The 16676-nt window shown below is 39.0% G+C and overlaps 1 protein-coding gene across 1 annotated transcript in view; it reads right to left on the reverse strand.

The window, feature by feature from the left end:
* The window catches only part of SOX6 (SRY-box transcription factor 6), a 572111-nt gene that overhangs the window by 438649 nt on the left and 116786 nt on the right, over positions 1–16676 (reverse strand). Inside the window, exon 3 of the mRNA XM_054970704.1 lies at positions 5751–5952. Within this exon, the coding sequence (XP_054826679.1) occupies positions 5751–5952 (202 nt within the window). The remainder of the gene's footprint in view (positions 1–5750; positions 5953–16676) is intronic.

The raw sequence follows: 16676 nt of genomic DNA on the forward strand, positions 1-16676 counted from the left end.
AGCGGTACAGGTCAAGCCCTGGGGTCGCTTTGGACCTCGCCTTGACCTGTCTGATTGAGTCCCCACTGCCCCAGGGGTGAGCCATACAAATGCATATAAATGGCTGTTGTTATAGTCAAGCAGGGGTCCAGGAACCTGCCGGCCCACACCACCTACCATTTTCTACCTATGGAGTAGGCTCTTCTGTTAGCAATAAGGATACAGCTCCAGCTGAGATCATGCTGGAATCGGTTAAATCCTTTTTAAAATTTAAAGGTTTGGGACAAGCAAGAATTTTTTTGGCCAAGGAAGGGTTCTTTTTCACTTGTTTCACTTTGCCACTTTGCTGGTTAAGACTGGTTAGGCTCTACTGAAATTGGCTGGAACAGTGTGAAGTTTTGCTTAAGTTAAGGGACTATGGCAGGCACTCTGAGGCATCAGATGATGTGGGGGGGGGGAGGCTTCCCAAACTGGACTCTCGTCTATCAGTCAGGAGGGTTTGGACAGGGCCCCCTCAGGGCTGGGGCTTCACCTGTTTGAACCCTTGTGTTTGTCAGCATGGGGTGTGTGTGTGGGTGGGTGGGTGTTTGCCCATTAATACTGGCATGCCTCTGGCAGCGCTGAGGGTTGGATATTAATAAGCTGAGGATTGGATATTAATAAACCTCAGATCAGTTTACTAAATAAATCCAAATTTAACCTAGTTTTGTTAATAGTGTCAACTTGACCATCAGCTGTTAATTGGTTGACTTCCTCTCTCCAAGAATTATGGCTGATCACCAGAGTACAAAGACCAGTTTCCCTGGAGAAAATGGCAGCTTTAGATAGTGGTCTATGCAAGATGGAAGTCCTAGAGTGACATCACATCCCTGTTACGTTCTCTCCCTTATCCAAACTTTCCTGTCCCCTAGCACTTCCTCCAAATCTCCAGGAATTTCCGAACTGGGGGTTAGAACCCTATTTGCTGCACAATCTAATAAAGAAGGGCAAAATACACATTGCAGAGAAGATAACTAAATCAATCTTTCTTTGAAACAAACCTTGCAAATCTTGGCATGCACACTGGCATTCAAACTGTATTAAAAAAATATTGAAAGAAATTTTAGCTACTTTGCTACTGTGATCAACACAAATTTTTATATCATCTCAGTAAAAGATGAGCCTGAACAAAACTAAAATTTAAAATAGTTTCTTTTAGTCTAACCATCAAACTAAACCCAGAAACTTTTTTTAAAAGAAAAAAATTAACTCCAAAACTTAAGTCTGAAGACAGATGGCTGAAAAAAATCTGGAACATTAGCACTGTGGAGAAGCTTAAGACACCTATATAGAACATATTTATCATATAAAAATCAAGCCAAAAAATGGATGTAGAATCTGTCATGGATCTACTTCTACATATAGCTTTTCTCATTTTTAGCTGTAGCTAAAAAAACCTTAACTTTTACAATCTGGATATGACCCATCTTCCTTCTCCTACCACTAAAATGTATGAGTCTAACAGTGCAATCCTATGCTGAGTTACTCTAGTCTAAACCCATTGAAGCAAACAGGCTTAGACTGGAGTAACTTTGCGTGGGATTACATTGTTAATCTGTCAGGGCATGGATCCATTGAAGTTTGAAAATCTAGCCTTTTTCAAATTCAGCCTTGCTGACCTAGACCTGGAGGACATTATAACAAAGAGAAATACAGCACAATACAACCAACAGTAAAGAATATAAATAGATAAAGAACACTTGGGGGACCCAAAATGACTTGTGAGGGGCATTTCATTCCCCCCTCCCCTCCCCTACCATGTCCTCAGTCCTTTTCCTGCCCCAACTGCCTCTCCCCTTTTCCTGCCTCCTTCTCTCTTTCTCATCTACCTTTTTCCTGCCCCTCTGTCTAAAGCTTCCCCTCCTCCTCCTCCTCGTCCCCTGCCCAGCATCTTCTTCTCTAAGGCCAAGGCCATGATGAGGAACCTGCAAGGACTTGTGGAGGGCTGTTCATTTTTCCCTCTACCCTTTCCCACACTATTTCTTCTTTCCATCCCTCTGGGAGCCCCCCTCCCATATGCTTACCTTTCCCTACATTCTTCTCTCCTTCAAACTCACTTTAAAAAGTATCTTTTATCTGACCCCTATCTCCATCTACATTTATTAATTTACTTCATTTATATACTGCCTTTCTCCACAATGGGGAGTCAAAGCATCTCACATCATTCTCCTTGCCTCCATATTATCTTCACAACAACCCTGAGAGGTATGTTAGGCTGTGATTGTGTGACTGGATCAAAGTTGCCCATTGAGCTTCCACAGCAGACTGGTGATTCAAACCTGGGTCTCCCACAGCCTACTCTGAAACTCTAACCACTACACTACAGGGACTTTAATGAGGGGAGGGGCTGCTTTGAAACAGGCTGAGGTGAGTCATGCAAGTCATGTGGTATCAAGTTGCCCAGTGGTTGCTTCTGAGCCTGGTCCCAATTAATCCTCGCTCAAAGGCCAAAACCGTATTGGAAAATGTTTTGCCTGTACCCCACTTTTACTAACAGAAACCAAGCCTGGACTACTGGGAATTCAAGCATTCTAATTGCCTAGCAACAGCAACTAAGGGCACTAGTTAAAGCTACAGCTGCTCCTCTTACCATTTGGGGCTTTTTAAACCCCTCATCCAATGTATTTTCTTGCAGATTTTTCTGCAAATCTGGGGCATTTTTCAGGTGTGTAGGAAGATATGTCTTGTCTGTTTGTGGTTCCAGTCTCCAGATTTAAGTATCCACAGATCAGGCTCACTTAGCTAGTATAATAATAATAATGATGATATTCAATTTATATACCACCCTTCAGAACAACTTAATGCCTACTCAGAGCGGTTTACAAAGTATGCCATTATTATCCCCACAACAAAACATCCTGTGAGGTGGGTGGGACTGAGAGAACTCCAGAGAGCTGCCTGTGATTAGCCCAAGGTCACCCAGCTGGCTTCAAGGGGAGGAATTGGGAATCAAACCCAGCTCTCCAGATTAGAGTCCCGCACTTTAACCACTACACCAAACTGGCTCTTAAGAATTGTTCACACTGAGTAAGGCTGAATCACAAACTTCCTTTTAAAAGAACTTGCATGTAAGAAAGCAGCAATGTAATTTCATCACAAGTGACAATGTATGCGTTACCCTGTCCTCATAAAGTTAAACCTACTTGTCCCACTGCATTTAGATTTGTGCTTTTTTTGCACTCTCCAGTACTTCTTTGTTTCACACTAGATAATAAAAAGATTGTTTAACAAAATTTCTCTGTTTCTCAGTGACTATTCTCCATCCTACCATGGGATGAACATTAGTGTGGAGATTTTAATCCACATTCAGATTTGCCATTTAAAATATATGTACAGTTTCTGTGGCTATTGCAAACAAAGAACAAATTTTGAACTAAAACTTTATAATTTTGTATAAGAAAGTTAAGGATAGCAAAGAGGAGCATTTTCTAATATCCCACAGAGTACCTTGCAGTTCTCATTGGCCGTCGTCACACGGGCTTTTATTTAGCGCTAAAATGGCGCTATTTCCCGGCAAACACCCACCTTATTCCAACACTGTAGCGATTTCTCTCTTCTGCTTTGTGCTTGATAGTCGCGCCATTTTGTGCCTCAGTGTGAATGCCTCACATCGATGTAGTTCGCCTCGCAACGCCCTATGCCCTCCCTTCAATCCCAGAATCCATTTCTTCCCGCGACTCCCCTTTTTAAAATTTTATTATGTCCTTATAACGACATAACACAATGCAAACTTTCTGCTGAAGTAAAAATGACTCAATCGCCATGGCAGAGTCTTCAGCGATGGGGATCACGTCAGACAGGGAGTTTTCTGCGGGCAAAGGGCTATTTATATAATTTCAAAGCTGGAAAAACAAAAGGGTCGTAATGTTTTGCTCTAACGGAATGTTTATATGCTGTTATTCCGTTATAGCGGAATTAAATGCCAGAATAATTTTTTTAAAAGGGGGAGGAGCTGCTTCTGCGCGGTTAGAGAGAACAGAACAGAGTGCTTCGGTGTGGACAGCTGGTGGCGCAAAGAGCTGTTAGGTGACCCAAAGAAACGTTACTGTGCCGATAACAGGTAGGACGCTATATGCTGTAAATTTAACGGAAGAGATGCCCGTGTGACGACGGCCATTATCTAGGCCTATGATACATGCAGACAGCAGCCTGAAATTTGCAGTACAGCACTTACCTAGTAGTACTTCAGGTATTCTAATACACATAAAATGAAGTTATTTAATTTTGATTTTGTATTTATTTTTATAGTTTTAAAAATTAACATTAAAATAAGCATGAAAGGCTTGTCAGTAATGCTTGTCAGTATTGCTCATATCCATGGACTAATTGCCTAGAATGCAGAGCATAAATTTAAATTTTTTATAGCATACTCTCTTTCCTTACTTTATAGCATACCTTTCCTTACATTTCTTTACATGCTAAAAATTTTTTTTAATTAAGTCCCAAATTTTTAGGCCTGATTCGTACTCCACATCAGCCATTAATTTTTAAAAAGATTTTATACTTTATTTCAATCAGTGTAATTCTGTTCCACCACTAGTTATATTCAAAAAGTCTGTCAAACCTAATGCATCAGACAATTGACTATTTCCAACAAATAAATTGTCCATAGCCAAGGCTGGCCACCCCATTTCAACCCCCCAATGGAGGCAAGAGAATCTCCTATCCTTACCTCTTATTTCCCACTGCTGCTCAAAGTGGTGGCAAGAGAAAAATTTAAAAATGGTAATTGGGCCAACAGTATAATGTCACTTCTGGGGCAAACCAGGAAGTGATGTCAGTCCTCTCTAGAAAATCCTGGAACATCTGTTATTTTACCATTGAGTTTTGCAGCAATTCTTAGAGATGTGTGACATCACTTCCAGGTTTTCCCATTTCTGGGCCCCCAATCCTCCCCCAATCTCCTGGTGGTTGCCTGACAACCCTACCCATTGCTGTTGTACTAAATAAAGTCCTGACAACTATTTTGAAATATGGAGCCAGCCCAGTTATATATCTATTGACATTACTCCACTGAGAAGGAAAATACTTTCTGGAGATATAGATTAGTTTGTTCATTGATCTAGGTCCATCTGTACATAGATAAAAACTATTACATAGAACACTTCAAAATAATGGTTTGTATGCAGTTCTTCTAGACCACAGTATTTCATCTATGTAAGATGGGGAATAGTATCAAAAGGAAGAGTTAGTTATACCTAGCTGTAAACAGAATGCAAACAATCAATCAATTACATTTTGTACAATTTCAATAACATTCTTCAAGAGATTGAAAATCTAACATTGTTAATTTTTTCAAAAGGATGAATTAATATTAATATCAGCCAAATTTATATTCAACACTTGTTAAAAGTGGTGAAGTGGTAGAAGCTATTCTGAATGAGATTCTAGTGTGAATGTTGGTTAGTTTGACCCTATTAATAGATATTAAAAGCAAATCCATTGTTGGATCAGAATACAAGAATTATGTTTTCTCAGCTATATCTTTCTTTCAATAATAATAATTAAAACTGAAATTCCTGCTTAATAAATAACTTTTTTCATGGAATACATCTGCAAGCTGTTCAGCATATTGTCCCCAAAATAGGCATTACATTACTAAATTAAATAAATTGAAGTTAAATATTTATGTAGAAAGGTACATATTTATGTTTCAAATAATTTGATTATGATAATTTAAAACTGAGAGCCCAAGAAGGAAAGAGATCAGAAAATATTTTGTCCACACATACCCTCCTGTTCTGTTCTGGTCATTTCCTCTAGCTTCTTCTGTTTCAGTGTGTCCACCACATCGGCAAGGCTTCCTTTGCGGCGTTCTGGAGTTCCAAAATTAACACTGGTCATTAGATCACGACCTCCTTCTTCGGGCTTATGTGGTGAGGTAGAAGTATTTCGGAAGGAATATAAGGAACATAACTTATTACTTTCTGACTCCTGTAAGAAACAAATACAATGATGCAAGTATAAATAAACTCTTCTGATACCAGAAACTTTTATTGCTTTATTATGGCAATTGAACATTTGGTAATATTAGAGATGAACCAAGGAAGTCATTTTAGTTTTATTTTTATTTCATTATTGTGAGGAAGTGAGCACCATCATGTTTGGTGTGCTTTTGTCTGCCTTTGAAATTTTACTTATTCAGGAGATAGCTGCTCGAAGACAGTACTGAAAAATACAGTATTGAAGACTCCTATATATTCCAGTAAATCTTAACTGGGACCATAACCACACACTCCCTCCTGGAGGCAATCTAAATCTTGAAGGCATTCAGAACTTTGTGGGGGGGGGGGATGAACATATTCAGAATTTTAGGCAGCCCCTTCTCTCCACTTGTAATGCCTTCTGACATCTGAGGAAAGCAGTTTTATATTGCTCTTTCTGCCATAAGAATAATCTCCAGAATTAAACGCTTCTAAGTCTACTAAAGTTAATTGAACTAAGAATGGTATAATTCTGTTTAGGATTGTACTGACAATTTCATATCCTAGATTCCACCAATAGGTAAGTTTAAGAAGATTCTTCACCATGATCTTCAAACCCCATTCCCCAAACAATTGACTTTTGTCAAAAAGATAAATTTCCCACAGTCAGGGTTGCTATCCTCCTAACCCTAACCCTTCCTCTTGTTTTGCAGTGATTGTGTTGTTATGATGAATACTGGGACAGAGTTGGCACTCATATTCACCCAACAACACAATCACCAGACCTAACAACATCAGCCATCTAGTGTCAGCAATGGCCTTCTACTCTCTACATCAAACAAAAAGGTTAGTCCCTACACAAAAGAATAAATGGACATAAACCTGACATTAAAAATCACAACACTAAAAGAAAAGAACCAAGGAGAACATTTTAATATTCTTGCAGTACAATCCTTAGCAGGGTTACTCCAGTCTAAGCCAATTGAAATCCATTGCTATCAATTCTCTAGGCAACAGAGGGAACGTCTGCAGACCTTCTGCAGACCTTAAAAACTTGATACAACTGAACAAAAGTGGAAAACCACCCGGGAATGATAAGGCAAAGAACAATACTCCAAGTTTTTACCGTGTCATTATTCAAAGATCTTATGCATTTATCATGAAGTGAATATTTCAAAAATATAACTCAACAATATTCCTATTACAAAGGACAACTGTCTTCCATTCCGTGTATTCAAAGGAAACAGGATATACTCTCCGAATCAATAAATCAGGTAAGTCCAATATTCAATCCTTACTGCCATATAGCAGTTCTCATGTCTTTTTCTTCTTTTTATGTCCACAGGTATCCACCGTTTTCTGTTTGATTTTGCTTCATTGCAACTTTTTGGTGCTGCAAGCCAATGCAAGTCAATTGGCATTTTCGACTCCTACTGGAAGTTGTCTGGGGTGGCTGCTTTGGGGGTTTGTAACTCAGACCTCTGAAATGCAATCTTGGCCAAACTTGGAGGGTGGCTGGAAGAGAACCTGCTGAAGCCTCGCTGCGATTTTGGCATCTCTGAGAGCGAAGGGGCAGTCCAAGGCCCCCAGAAGTGATGGACCATGGACTGATGAACTGGTCCATGAATGGGGCTGGTATGTGAAAAGTTCATGGTCCGTGGTCCATGAAAATCGATGGACCACGGGCTGGTGGTCCATGGCATTTTCCCAGTCTGTGCCCACCTCTACTAAAGGCTAAGCAAATTTATTCTAGCATAAGCTTCCATGAACGTGAAATCACTTCATCATATGCATATGAAAGCTTATGCCAAAATAGATTTTGTTAGTCTTTAAGGTATCACTGACCTGTTTAAACATGATTACCCATATGGAATTACCCTCCTGATTTGTTAGTGGTTTTCTCGAACAGTTTTGATGGCTTGGAGATTGCTACATCACAGGAAATTTTGTTGTTTGTGGCAAAGTGCAACTCAGGTTAAACCTAAATGAATATGGTGTAAGTTTGCAAGGATGCAGAAGTTAAAGTAGGGTAAAAATTCCCAGAAAAGCTCAAAGCTTTGTATGTCATTTCTCCTTCTTTTGAACTATGGATTGTTTGTGTGATTTTTACTTACCCTAAACCCTGTAAGAAACCTGTCAAATATTAATTTAATCTGCCCCTCTAAATGATTTTCCCTGGCTCTCTTCTGTACTACTACAGAGTATTTGGTATTATTTTGATTTGATATTAATTGATATTATTTATCTTTCTATCATCCTTTTCCTTTGTAATTTTTGCCTTGACTTATTCAGATGCCTCCACCAATATTTCTATTTTTCTTCATCTGATTTCTTTCTCTTCTCCCAATATCATCCGTCCCAACAAAACACAAAAAAATGCCTAATTTTACAAACTGCTGCTCCAGGCCAAAAAAAGCAAAGGTATTCTAATTATAGAAATCAGATATTCTGCTTACACATCAGAATATCTTCCAGTACAAAATTCCTGTTTCCTTAAGAAGTCACGCAACCAAAGATGTTTGCCTTTTTGAGACAAAGGTCAGAAGGGTGAGATAATGGAATTTATCTCTATGCATGTAGATCACATCAATAAACATTTTTTTCATCTTAGTATTTCTTTCCATATATGTCAAATAAACACTGCCATATAACGCCAGGCCTTTTTTTCTTCAAACAAGATATGTGGGTGATACAGTAAGACACTAGTTTCTGTTATTTGAAATGTGTTGGATCCATTATCAAAGCAATCTCTACACAAAATGGTTCAGAGAATAATGGGTACAGTGTTCTTCTGACATTTAAGAGAACAATAGTATGTACTAGGTCAACCTTCATTTCAGATAAAAACTATCCCTTTAAAGGTATCATACACCAAGTGGGATTTCATTCTGATATTTATTTGCCTGTCAAATCAGCAATAGAAGGCATGCAGTCAACAGGAGAACTGCACAAGCTCAAAGGTATTCAGGGATTAAGCAAGCAAATGGGAGGGCTATTAGTTTATCTATTAATAGCTGAAGTATATTATAGAAATCTAAATTAGCACAAATGTGTTTTTCCCTTTCAGGAAAACTAAGGAATTGGAAGAATATTATCAGATGATATAAAAGAAATCAGTTAAGAGGACTTTATAGCTGCATTCAAAATAGACATTTGCCAGAACAACATACATAGAAAAGCAATAGGACATTCTCTGTGTGCCCCAACCACAAGTCTAGGTTTGATCTGACTAAAAATTGCAGAAGCAAACTGGACAGGTGGAAAACAGTAGAGCAGGGAAGGACTTTCCTTGACATTTTCCTTGGGAATCTGACCCATCTATGGGATTAGCTACTTGAAAAGCAGAACACTGCAGCAATAATTTGTTATGCGGCCAACAGCAAGTTACATGCTTCAGCAAATGCCTGAAGGATTCTCTTTTGTTTGATGGGTAAACCTAGGATACTTTCCATTATTTTATTTCTCAATGTCATGATCTACGTATTTTGCTTGAACAGAAAAAGCACCTTTGGGAATAAGAGGAACACAAGGAGACCCCTGCTGAATTAGACCTCGATCCACTGCAGAAACCCATCTCACCATTTCTCTGGAGGGCCAACAAGAAGGCTTAAAGCCTAAGACTGCCCCTGATATTGCCTGCTGGCACTGGTATTTCTGCCTCTGAATGTGGAAGTTTCCTTTAATCATCATGGCTAGTAGGCACTATTGGACCAATATCCTCCATGAATTTCTCCAATCCCTTTTTAAGTCATGTATGCTTGTGGCCATCACTACATTTTCTGTCAATGAATTCCACATTTTAATCACTCCTTGTGTAAATAAGTACTTCCATTCATCCATCCTGAATCTATTGCCCATCAATTTCATCGGGTGCCCCTGAGTTCTAGTAGTTATATGTTTTAATGCCTATTCAGAATTTTATTGTAACCCGCCCTGAGCCTGTTCGCAGGGCGGGCGGGCTATAAATCGAATAAATAAATATTTTGGGAGATGAACAAAAAAGTTATCTACTTTCCTTGCCTCATGCATAATTTATAAATTTCTATTATGCTCCCCCCCAGTCATCTTTTTTTCTAACACGAAAAGTCCCAATCTCAACTCACATTAATCATCTTGGTTACCCTCTGCAATGTCATTTTTAGATGCAGTAATCAAAACTGCACAGTATTCCAATGACAGCACACAGATTTATACAGAAGCATTATAATATTGGCATTTTTATTTTCAATCCCTTTCCAAATCATTCCCATCATGGAGTATGCCTTTTTTTTAACCACCCACACATGACTGGAAGAGGTTCCACACTGCAGGAGAGGGAGAAGCACAACAGGTGATTACCTCTGCTTCCAAGGAGCAGAATAATATAGAACTACATCCAGTGGCCAGCATTAATATCAGCTCACCAAGAGTGTAGCCCTGGACATATTGACTCTCTAAGGATGGTAGCAGGCCGAATGTGTGTGTGTGTGGGGGGGGGGTGCTAGACAGGATATTTGATGAATGCACTATTTCAGTGACAATGGGAGCTGGTAGATATGGGAGTGGAATTATTCACCCCTATGGTTGGGAAGGCAGAAATCTTGAAGGCCATTATGCTTTTCACCTTTGGTGGGGTTCAGCTGACCCTTGATGATTCAGGTAAGAGCTTAGTGATTGTACTAGATCCAACATTACTGCTGAAGAAGAAAATTAATGCACCTGCAAAAGATGCTTTCTTCCCAACTCACTTCAGCCCAGAAGATGATCCCCTATCTTGACACAGCCAATCTGGCCACCCTGTTCCATGCCATAACACTGAGACTTAACTACTGTAATGCTCTCTAAATATACCTTCTTTCAGAGACTCCAGTTGGTACAGAATGCCACAGCTTGGTTATTATTGGAAGCTAGGTGGAACATGCATATTGTTCCCATCCTGCAGTCATTCCATTGGCTGCCCATCAATTGCCCAGTAAAATTCAAGGTATTGGCTATCACATACAAAGCCCTTCATGGCCTTGGACCCTCATAGCAGATGGACCACCTCTCTCCCTATTCTCCACCATGGCAGCTTCGCTCATCTGAACAGGGTGCCACTCAGCAAATGGGCAGGATCAAGAACTGTCTATATAGATGCATTCATTGTTGTGGCCCTCAGTTTATGAAATGGCCTGCTGGATGAGGTCAGGAAGGCTCCCACCCTCTGAGTATTTCCCAAGTTATGTGAAGCTGAATTATTCTGGAGGGCCTTTTTCCAAAAGTAATAGTGTTATATTATAACCAAATAGTAAGGAAGGTACTTCAATAAAGGGAAAGTGGCTGTGTACTATATTACTGTATACAGTACATTCTATTTGTCTCCATGTGTATTATCCTTTGAAATTTCTGCATGATTTAACATGTCATATTGATACTTATAATTTGTTTCATATTTCTGCTTGGTTTCATATTTATGCAATTTATATTGCTTATTATATGTTCCAATGTGTTGATTGCATTGATTTACCCTTTGTAAATTATTACACTTTTTCTGTTGTCTTGTAAGATTTATCCTGACTAAAGGGCCAATATGCTATCTCTGCTTATGGTTAACTTTCCAACCTGCTCTATTGATTACAATCTGTAAAATCTCCTTTGAAGTTCTAACAAGATTACAGACACAGTGGCAAAATTTATCTCACGAGCACTAAAATATTGTGATCAAGTCATGAAACTATCTTGACAGACGGTTCTGTGGACTTTGAATTAACTCTTATAGTAGGCATATTGATATGCCTACTGTAAGAGTAGGCATATCACTATAGAGTATGCATAGTGGTGCATAGGTAGGATTTTCAGGTCCCCTTACCCTCCTGGCTGTGGGGGGGGGGTGGGACTGGGTACTTACTGGGGTGCTCTTCTTGTACTCCTGGTGAGCACGATGACATCACTTCTGGAAGTGACTTCATACACCGGCTGCATGGTGGCCTGGGAGGGTTTTTTACCTCCTGGGCCCATTCCTTGGGCCTTTACCCTCCGCTGGCCAAGTGAGCGGTGGTGAGGGGCAGACATTGAGATCAGGGGATCCCTGCCCCCACTGAGAGAACTGGCACCCCTATGTATAGGTCTGATCCTGCAGCCTTACCCTGGTCTGATTCTATTGTACGTTTGAATATAAGCCTTCAGCACTTTTGTAACTATTGGTGAGGGGGCAGGGATATCACAAAGAACAGAACAAATTTTTAGGCATTGAAAATTAGCTATGGGGATAAGCCCTGATGATCCTGAACTCAGCTAAACTCAGGCAAAGTATCCATTTTGTAATTATAGAGATTACAAGAGTCAACTGGTTTGTTCTTACTGCTTTATGAGCAAGGCTAGATAAGGAGAATATTTCTTTTCCCAATGCAGTTCTCCTGTTCCACATGATAGGAGTCTCTAAAACTAAACCCTATGCAGACTAGTGTCAGACAGGGCTCTAACCCTGTGTAAACTAAATCCCGCAAGATGTAGAACTACGTGTAGACCTGATGTACTTTGTTAAGGAAATAAAGGAAATTTATCAGAAAAAAGACTTGCGCAAACTGCATTCAAATGCTGAATTATAATTATGATTTTATCATAAGCTAGAAGCTGTTAATACTTTCCTGTTCAGTAGCCAACAAGAACACTTGCAAACATAAGACAACTGCTGTTTCTATAGGAGATCAAAGAAAGCATTTGAATGAATGGCCAGCAAAGCAAAAAACAAATATTAGTAACATGAATGAGTTGCTTGAGCTGTTCATTTCTAAGCTGTTGAGGCTTCTCGTTTATAAAGGAGTATTTATCAGCCCTTCTATTTAATAGGACATAGTCATAAACACCCTAGGAAAGTTGGATATCCAGAGTTGTTTTTATTCCAAGATCTGACAGCAAACTGGCATTTGGAGCCTTGTACTTAACATATAATGGAAAGTAAGTGTTTACAAAAAAACATTTCTAGTCAACACATTAATATAAGGTTTTCCCATTTTCTGGAAACCAACAGAATAGATATAAATAATAGTTACAATGTTATTTTTTATTTTCATTTTCATTATAAAAATATAGGGACAGAGTTGGCAACTTGCTTTACAGCCCAGCAATGAAGGTGGATTTTCAATAGAGAGAGAAAATATTGAAAGAGGATTTTGTAGCCACAGTGCCTATAAAGTACAAAGAATTTAAAAAAAAATCAGTAAGGAATTTTTACCATTATCATTGATTCTAACTTGTTTGGTGCAGTGGTTAAGAGTGCGGGACTGTAATCTGGAGAACCAAGTTTGAGTCCCCACTCCTCCACTTGAAGCCAGCTGGGTGACCTTGGGACAGTCACAGCTTCTAGGAGCTCTCTCATCTCCACCCACCTCACAGGGTGATTGTTGTTGTGGGAATAATAATGACATACTTTGCAAACCGCTCTGAGTCATCCTGAAGGGTGGTATATAAATCAAAGGTTGTTGTTGTTGTTATTTACAATGACAGTTCAGTGGAATGAAGATGAAGAGGGAAAGTACCACCCAATTGGCTAAAATGTGATGAGTAAGGATTTACCTGACTTCCATCAGACCATTTTATTTATTTATTTTATTTAAGTATTTATGGTCCACTTTTCACCCACATGGAAATCCAAAGTAGCTTTCACCCTTCTGCCATTTTACCCACACAACAACCCCATGAAGTAGGTTAGAGAGTGATTGACTGGCTCAATCACCTGAGCAAAGTCACACCTGTGGTCCTTATATAACCTTCAGTATTTTATTGAGGTGCAAAGTGCAACATAAAATTCGTAGATAGAAAAGGATCCACATAAGGCATCTCTATTACAGTAACAGTTTAAACATAGGTTCCATAATTGTTTCATGCAGACATTCAAAGTAAGTTGCAAGGTCAGTATCAAAGATATCTCATATGTTCTCTACTTAGTATCGTTCAGGTGGAAACTGCAAGATCACTCCACAGCCTTGCCACTCGCCGAGCTACTTCAACAAGACCCGGCTTTCTTTCCTTGTTTCGCAGCTTCCTCAGGAAATATATTCAGCATGAATCTTCCTGTTGTGTGTTTTCTCTTTTAGCTCACATCAGAACCAAAACAATCCTGGCCAGCTAAGAGAGATCCTAGTCCAAAACTCTCACCGCTAATTTCAAATTTTCATCTAATTCCATATATTTATACCTTTGTTATAATTAGATTAGTTCCTTAAACACAGATTTCCAAAGGAAGGATTTGCTCAATCTCCAACAGATCCATTCCCAATTGTTTATTGAACATCCCAGCCATTGGTCATGTTGGTTTACATTGTGTAAACACTGTTTCTCAGTGAAAGAGAACTATAAATAACATTAATCATCATCATCATCATCATCTAAAATCTGAAGTTCAGTGTCTCTGTGAGAAACATACAATGGTTATTCAAGCAGTGATAGAAGTGTGTGGGTTAATTCCCAAAAGACTAACTTAACATCTTGCCAATAGCAGCATAGACAGGATAACAACTGGACACTTGCAGACAGCTGCACTACCTGGAACATGCCACATACTAGGGTGATACCTCCCTGACTCCTAAATTCTTGGATAAAATACAAGTAAGTGAGGGACCAAAAGTCCCAGTCCAAACATCTGATGAACTTTGATAACATAACATATTTATTTATTTATTTATTTAATCACATTTCTAGACCACCCTCCCCATCAGATGGGCTCAGGGCGGTTTAACAACAGTAAAACAGTAAAAACATTATAAAAACATTAAAACATAGATATAAGACATAATAAAATCCAAACACATTTTAAACCTTTGAACACTGACCACCAACTGTTCCACATTGTGCATTTTAATGCAGAAATTCTTAGAGAGTGGAGGATATTACTAACTCACTGGAGCATAATTCATTTGTGGCACTTCTGTAGAGCACTTAGTACACCACTGGCACAGCATTCACATTAAATAGTACAAATAGCATAATACCATGTTAGATGAGCTACCAGTATGGAAAAAAAATCCAAAACACTAAACCCACATGCAGCACAGAGTAAGATTTTGTAACTTAAGGGTAATATGAGCCGCCTGCTCACAAACTGAGCCTGCTGCACTATAAATGCCATTAGTATGCCATTGAAAATGCCAGAATAAAATTGGATAATTTTATCCACTATCACCTATTCATGCAGAACATTTATTATATACATTTACATGGTCTCCTATGCATGCCATGCAGCACCTGCAGTGGAATGTCAGGAGAAAGCAATATAGCCCTTGTGTTTCTGTACAGTAAACACTGCTGAACCATTTGTAAGCATCATATAAAAACAGAACATTTATGAGACATCAAGGTATCTCATAAAACTGTTATGAATTAGGAGATTCCTGGCCAAATCCCAGAAGAGATAATCCTTAAAAACATGCAGAAACGTTGTAACCTGTATGTGAATGTCAGTGGCAGCACATTAGAAGATTCATGTTTCAGGGGACTAAGTGTTCTTGTTGCAGGATTTTTCATAGCCTCAGAAACTAAAATAAATGTATCTTTACTTGGCTCCATAAAGATATTTTACATATATGATTTTTGTATACTTAGCAAAGGTTTTTTTAAAAAGCATCCCATCCCCCAAGCTGTCAAAAGTACAAAAGAAATGCAAAAAGTCTTTGCGTAGATGTAGTAAAGTACAGGATTTTATCTTCTGGCAGGTGCTCAATATGCAGCCCACATAATCACATGTTAATGACTGGAGTGTTAATCAGCATGCATACCTGATTCCTTCTCATCCAAGGAAGAAAGAAACCAAACAATTTACAGCATGTAAATGCCACTACTTTGGAAAAATACATAGCAATAGAAAGGGGGGGAAACCCTCCCAAACACTGTTGTCTACAGCACCTCAAACAACTGAAAAGGCTAAGTTATCATGTCCACAAAAAGCTGAAGTTTCCTATCCCAGATAATTTTCTGGGCCCATCACAAGCAAAGTTTTCCTAGAAGGTACTCTTTCTGACAAGAAACATTTCATTCACTGTGGTTACTCAGTGATACCAATAAGAGAATCACTCTTACTTCACATGTCTAAGGGAAGTAATTTCATTTTGATAAAAGGTTCCAAAACTGAGTCCTGATGAATCAGATCTCAAATAATGCCTTGCTCTATCAAGCTGTACGCAGACAAAACATGTAACTATCATTAAGGAAAAACATGCACAAATCTGGTTTATTGCCAGGCTATGTGCATGCCTTGCTCTCCCCTCCCCCTTTATGTAAAGAATCATAGTTCAACATTAATTCTGGTTTCCCATGATTAACAGAATGTAGGTAGGTGAGTTAACCATAATCAGTTCTGTTCCCCTCATCACCAACAAAATGATATTTGAAGCCTAGATTAAATCCTGGTTAGTGGAGGGAAACTAACACCATTTAACTCTTGTCTCTGCATTCATAAGTAACAGGCTTCTAGAGTTAATGTTTCACCACAATCCTTGGCATGAAGAAGGAGAAATGAAGAGCAAGGCATATGCAAAACAGTAACAATAACAGCATGCTTATGTGTCATCACTCTTCTAGACAGATTAGTCCACCCTCAGAATGGTGAACACAGTCAGTGTAGTTATTATTCCCACAATACAGCTGGGGAGCTGGGGCTGAGAAGAGTGTCTTACCCAAGGCCACCTGCTGAGTCCATGGTAGTGCTGATTTGTAGCCCAATCACTTAACCACTGTGCTACAGTAGCTCTCCAGCAACAAACCAATTTGTACACATTTTAC

This window comes from Eublepharis macularius, chromosome 2 (assembly GCF_028583425.1).
Source record: "Eublepharis macularius isolate TG4126 chromosome 2, MPM_Emac_v1.0, whole genome shotgun sequence".
In the NCBI taxonomy this organism is placed as follows: Eukaryota; Metazoa; Chordata; class Lepidosauria; order Squamata; family Eublepharidae; genus Eublepharis; species Eublepharis macularius.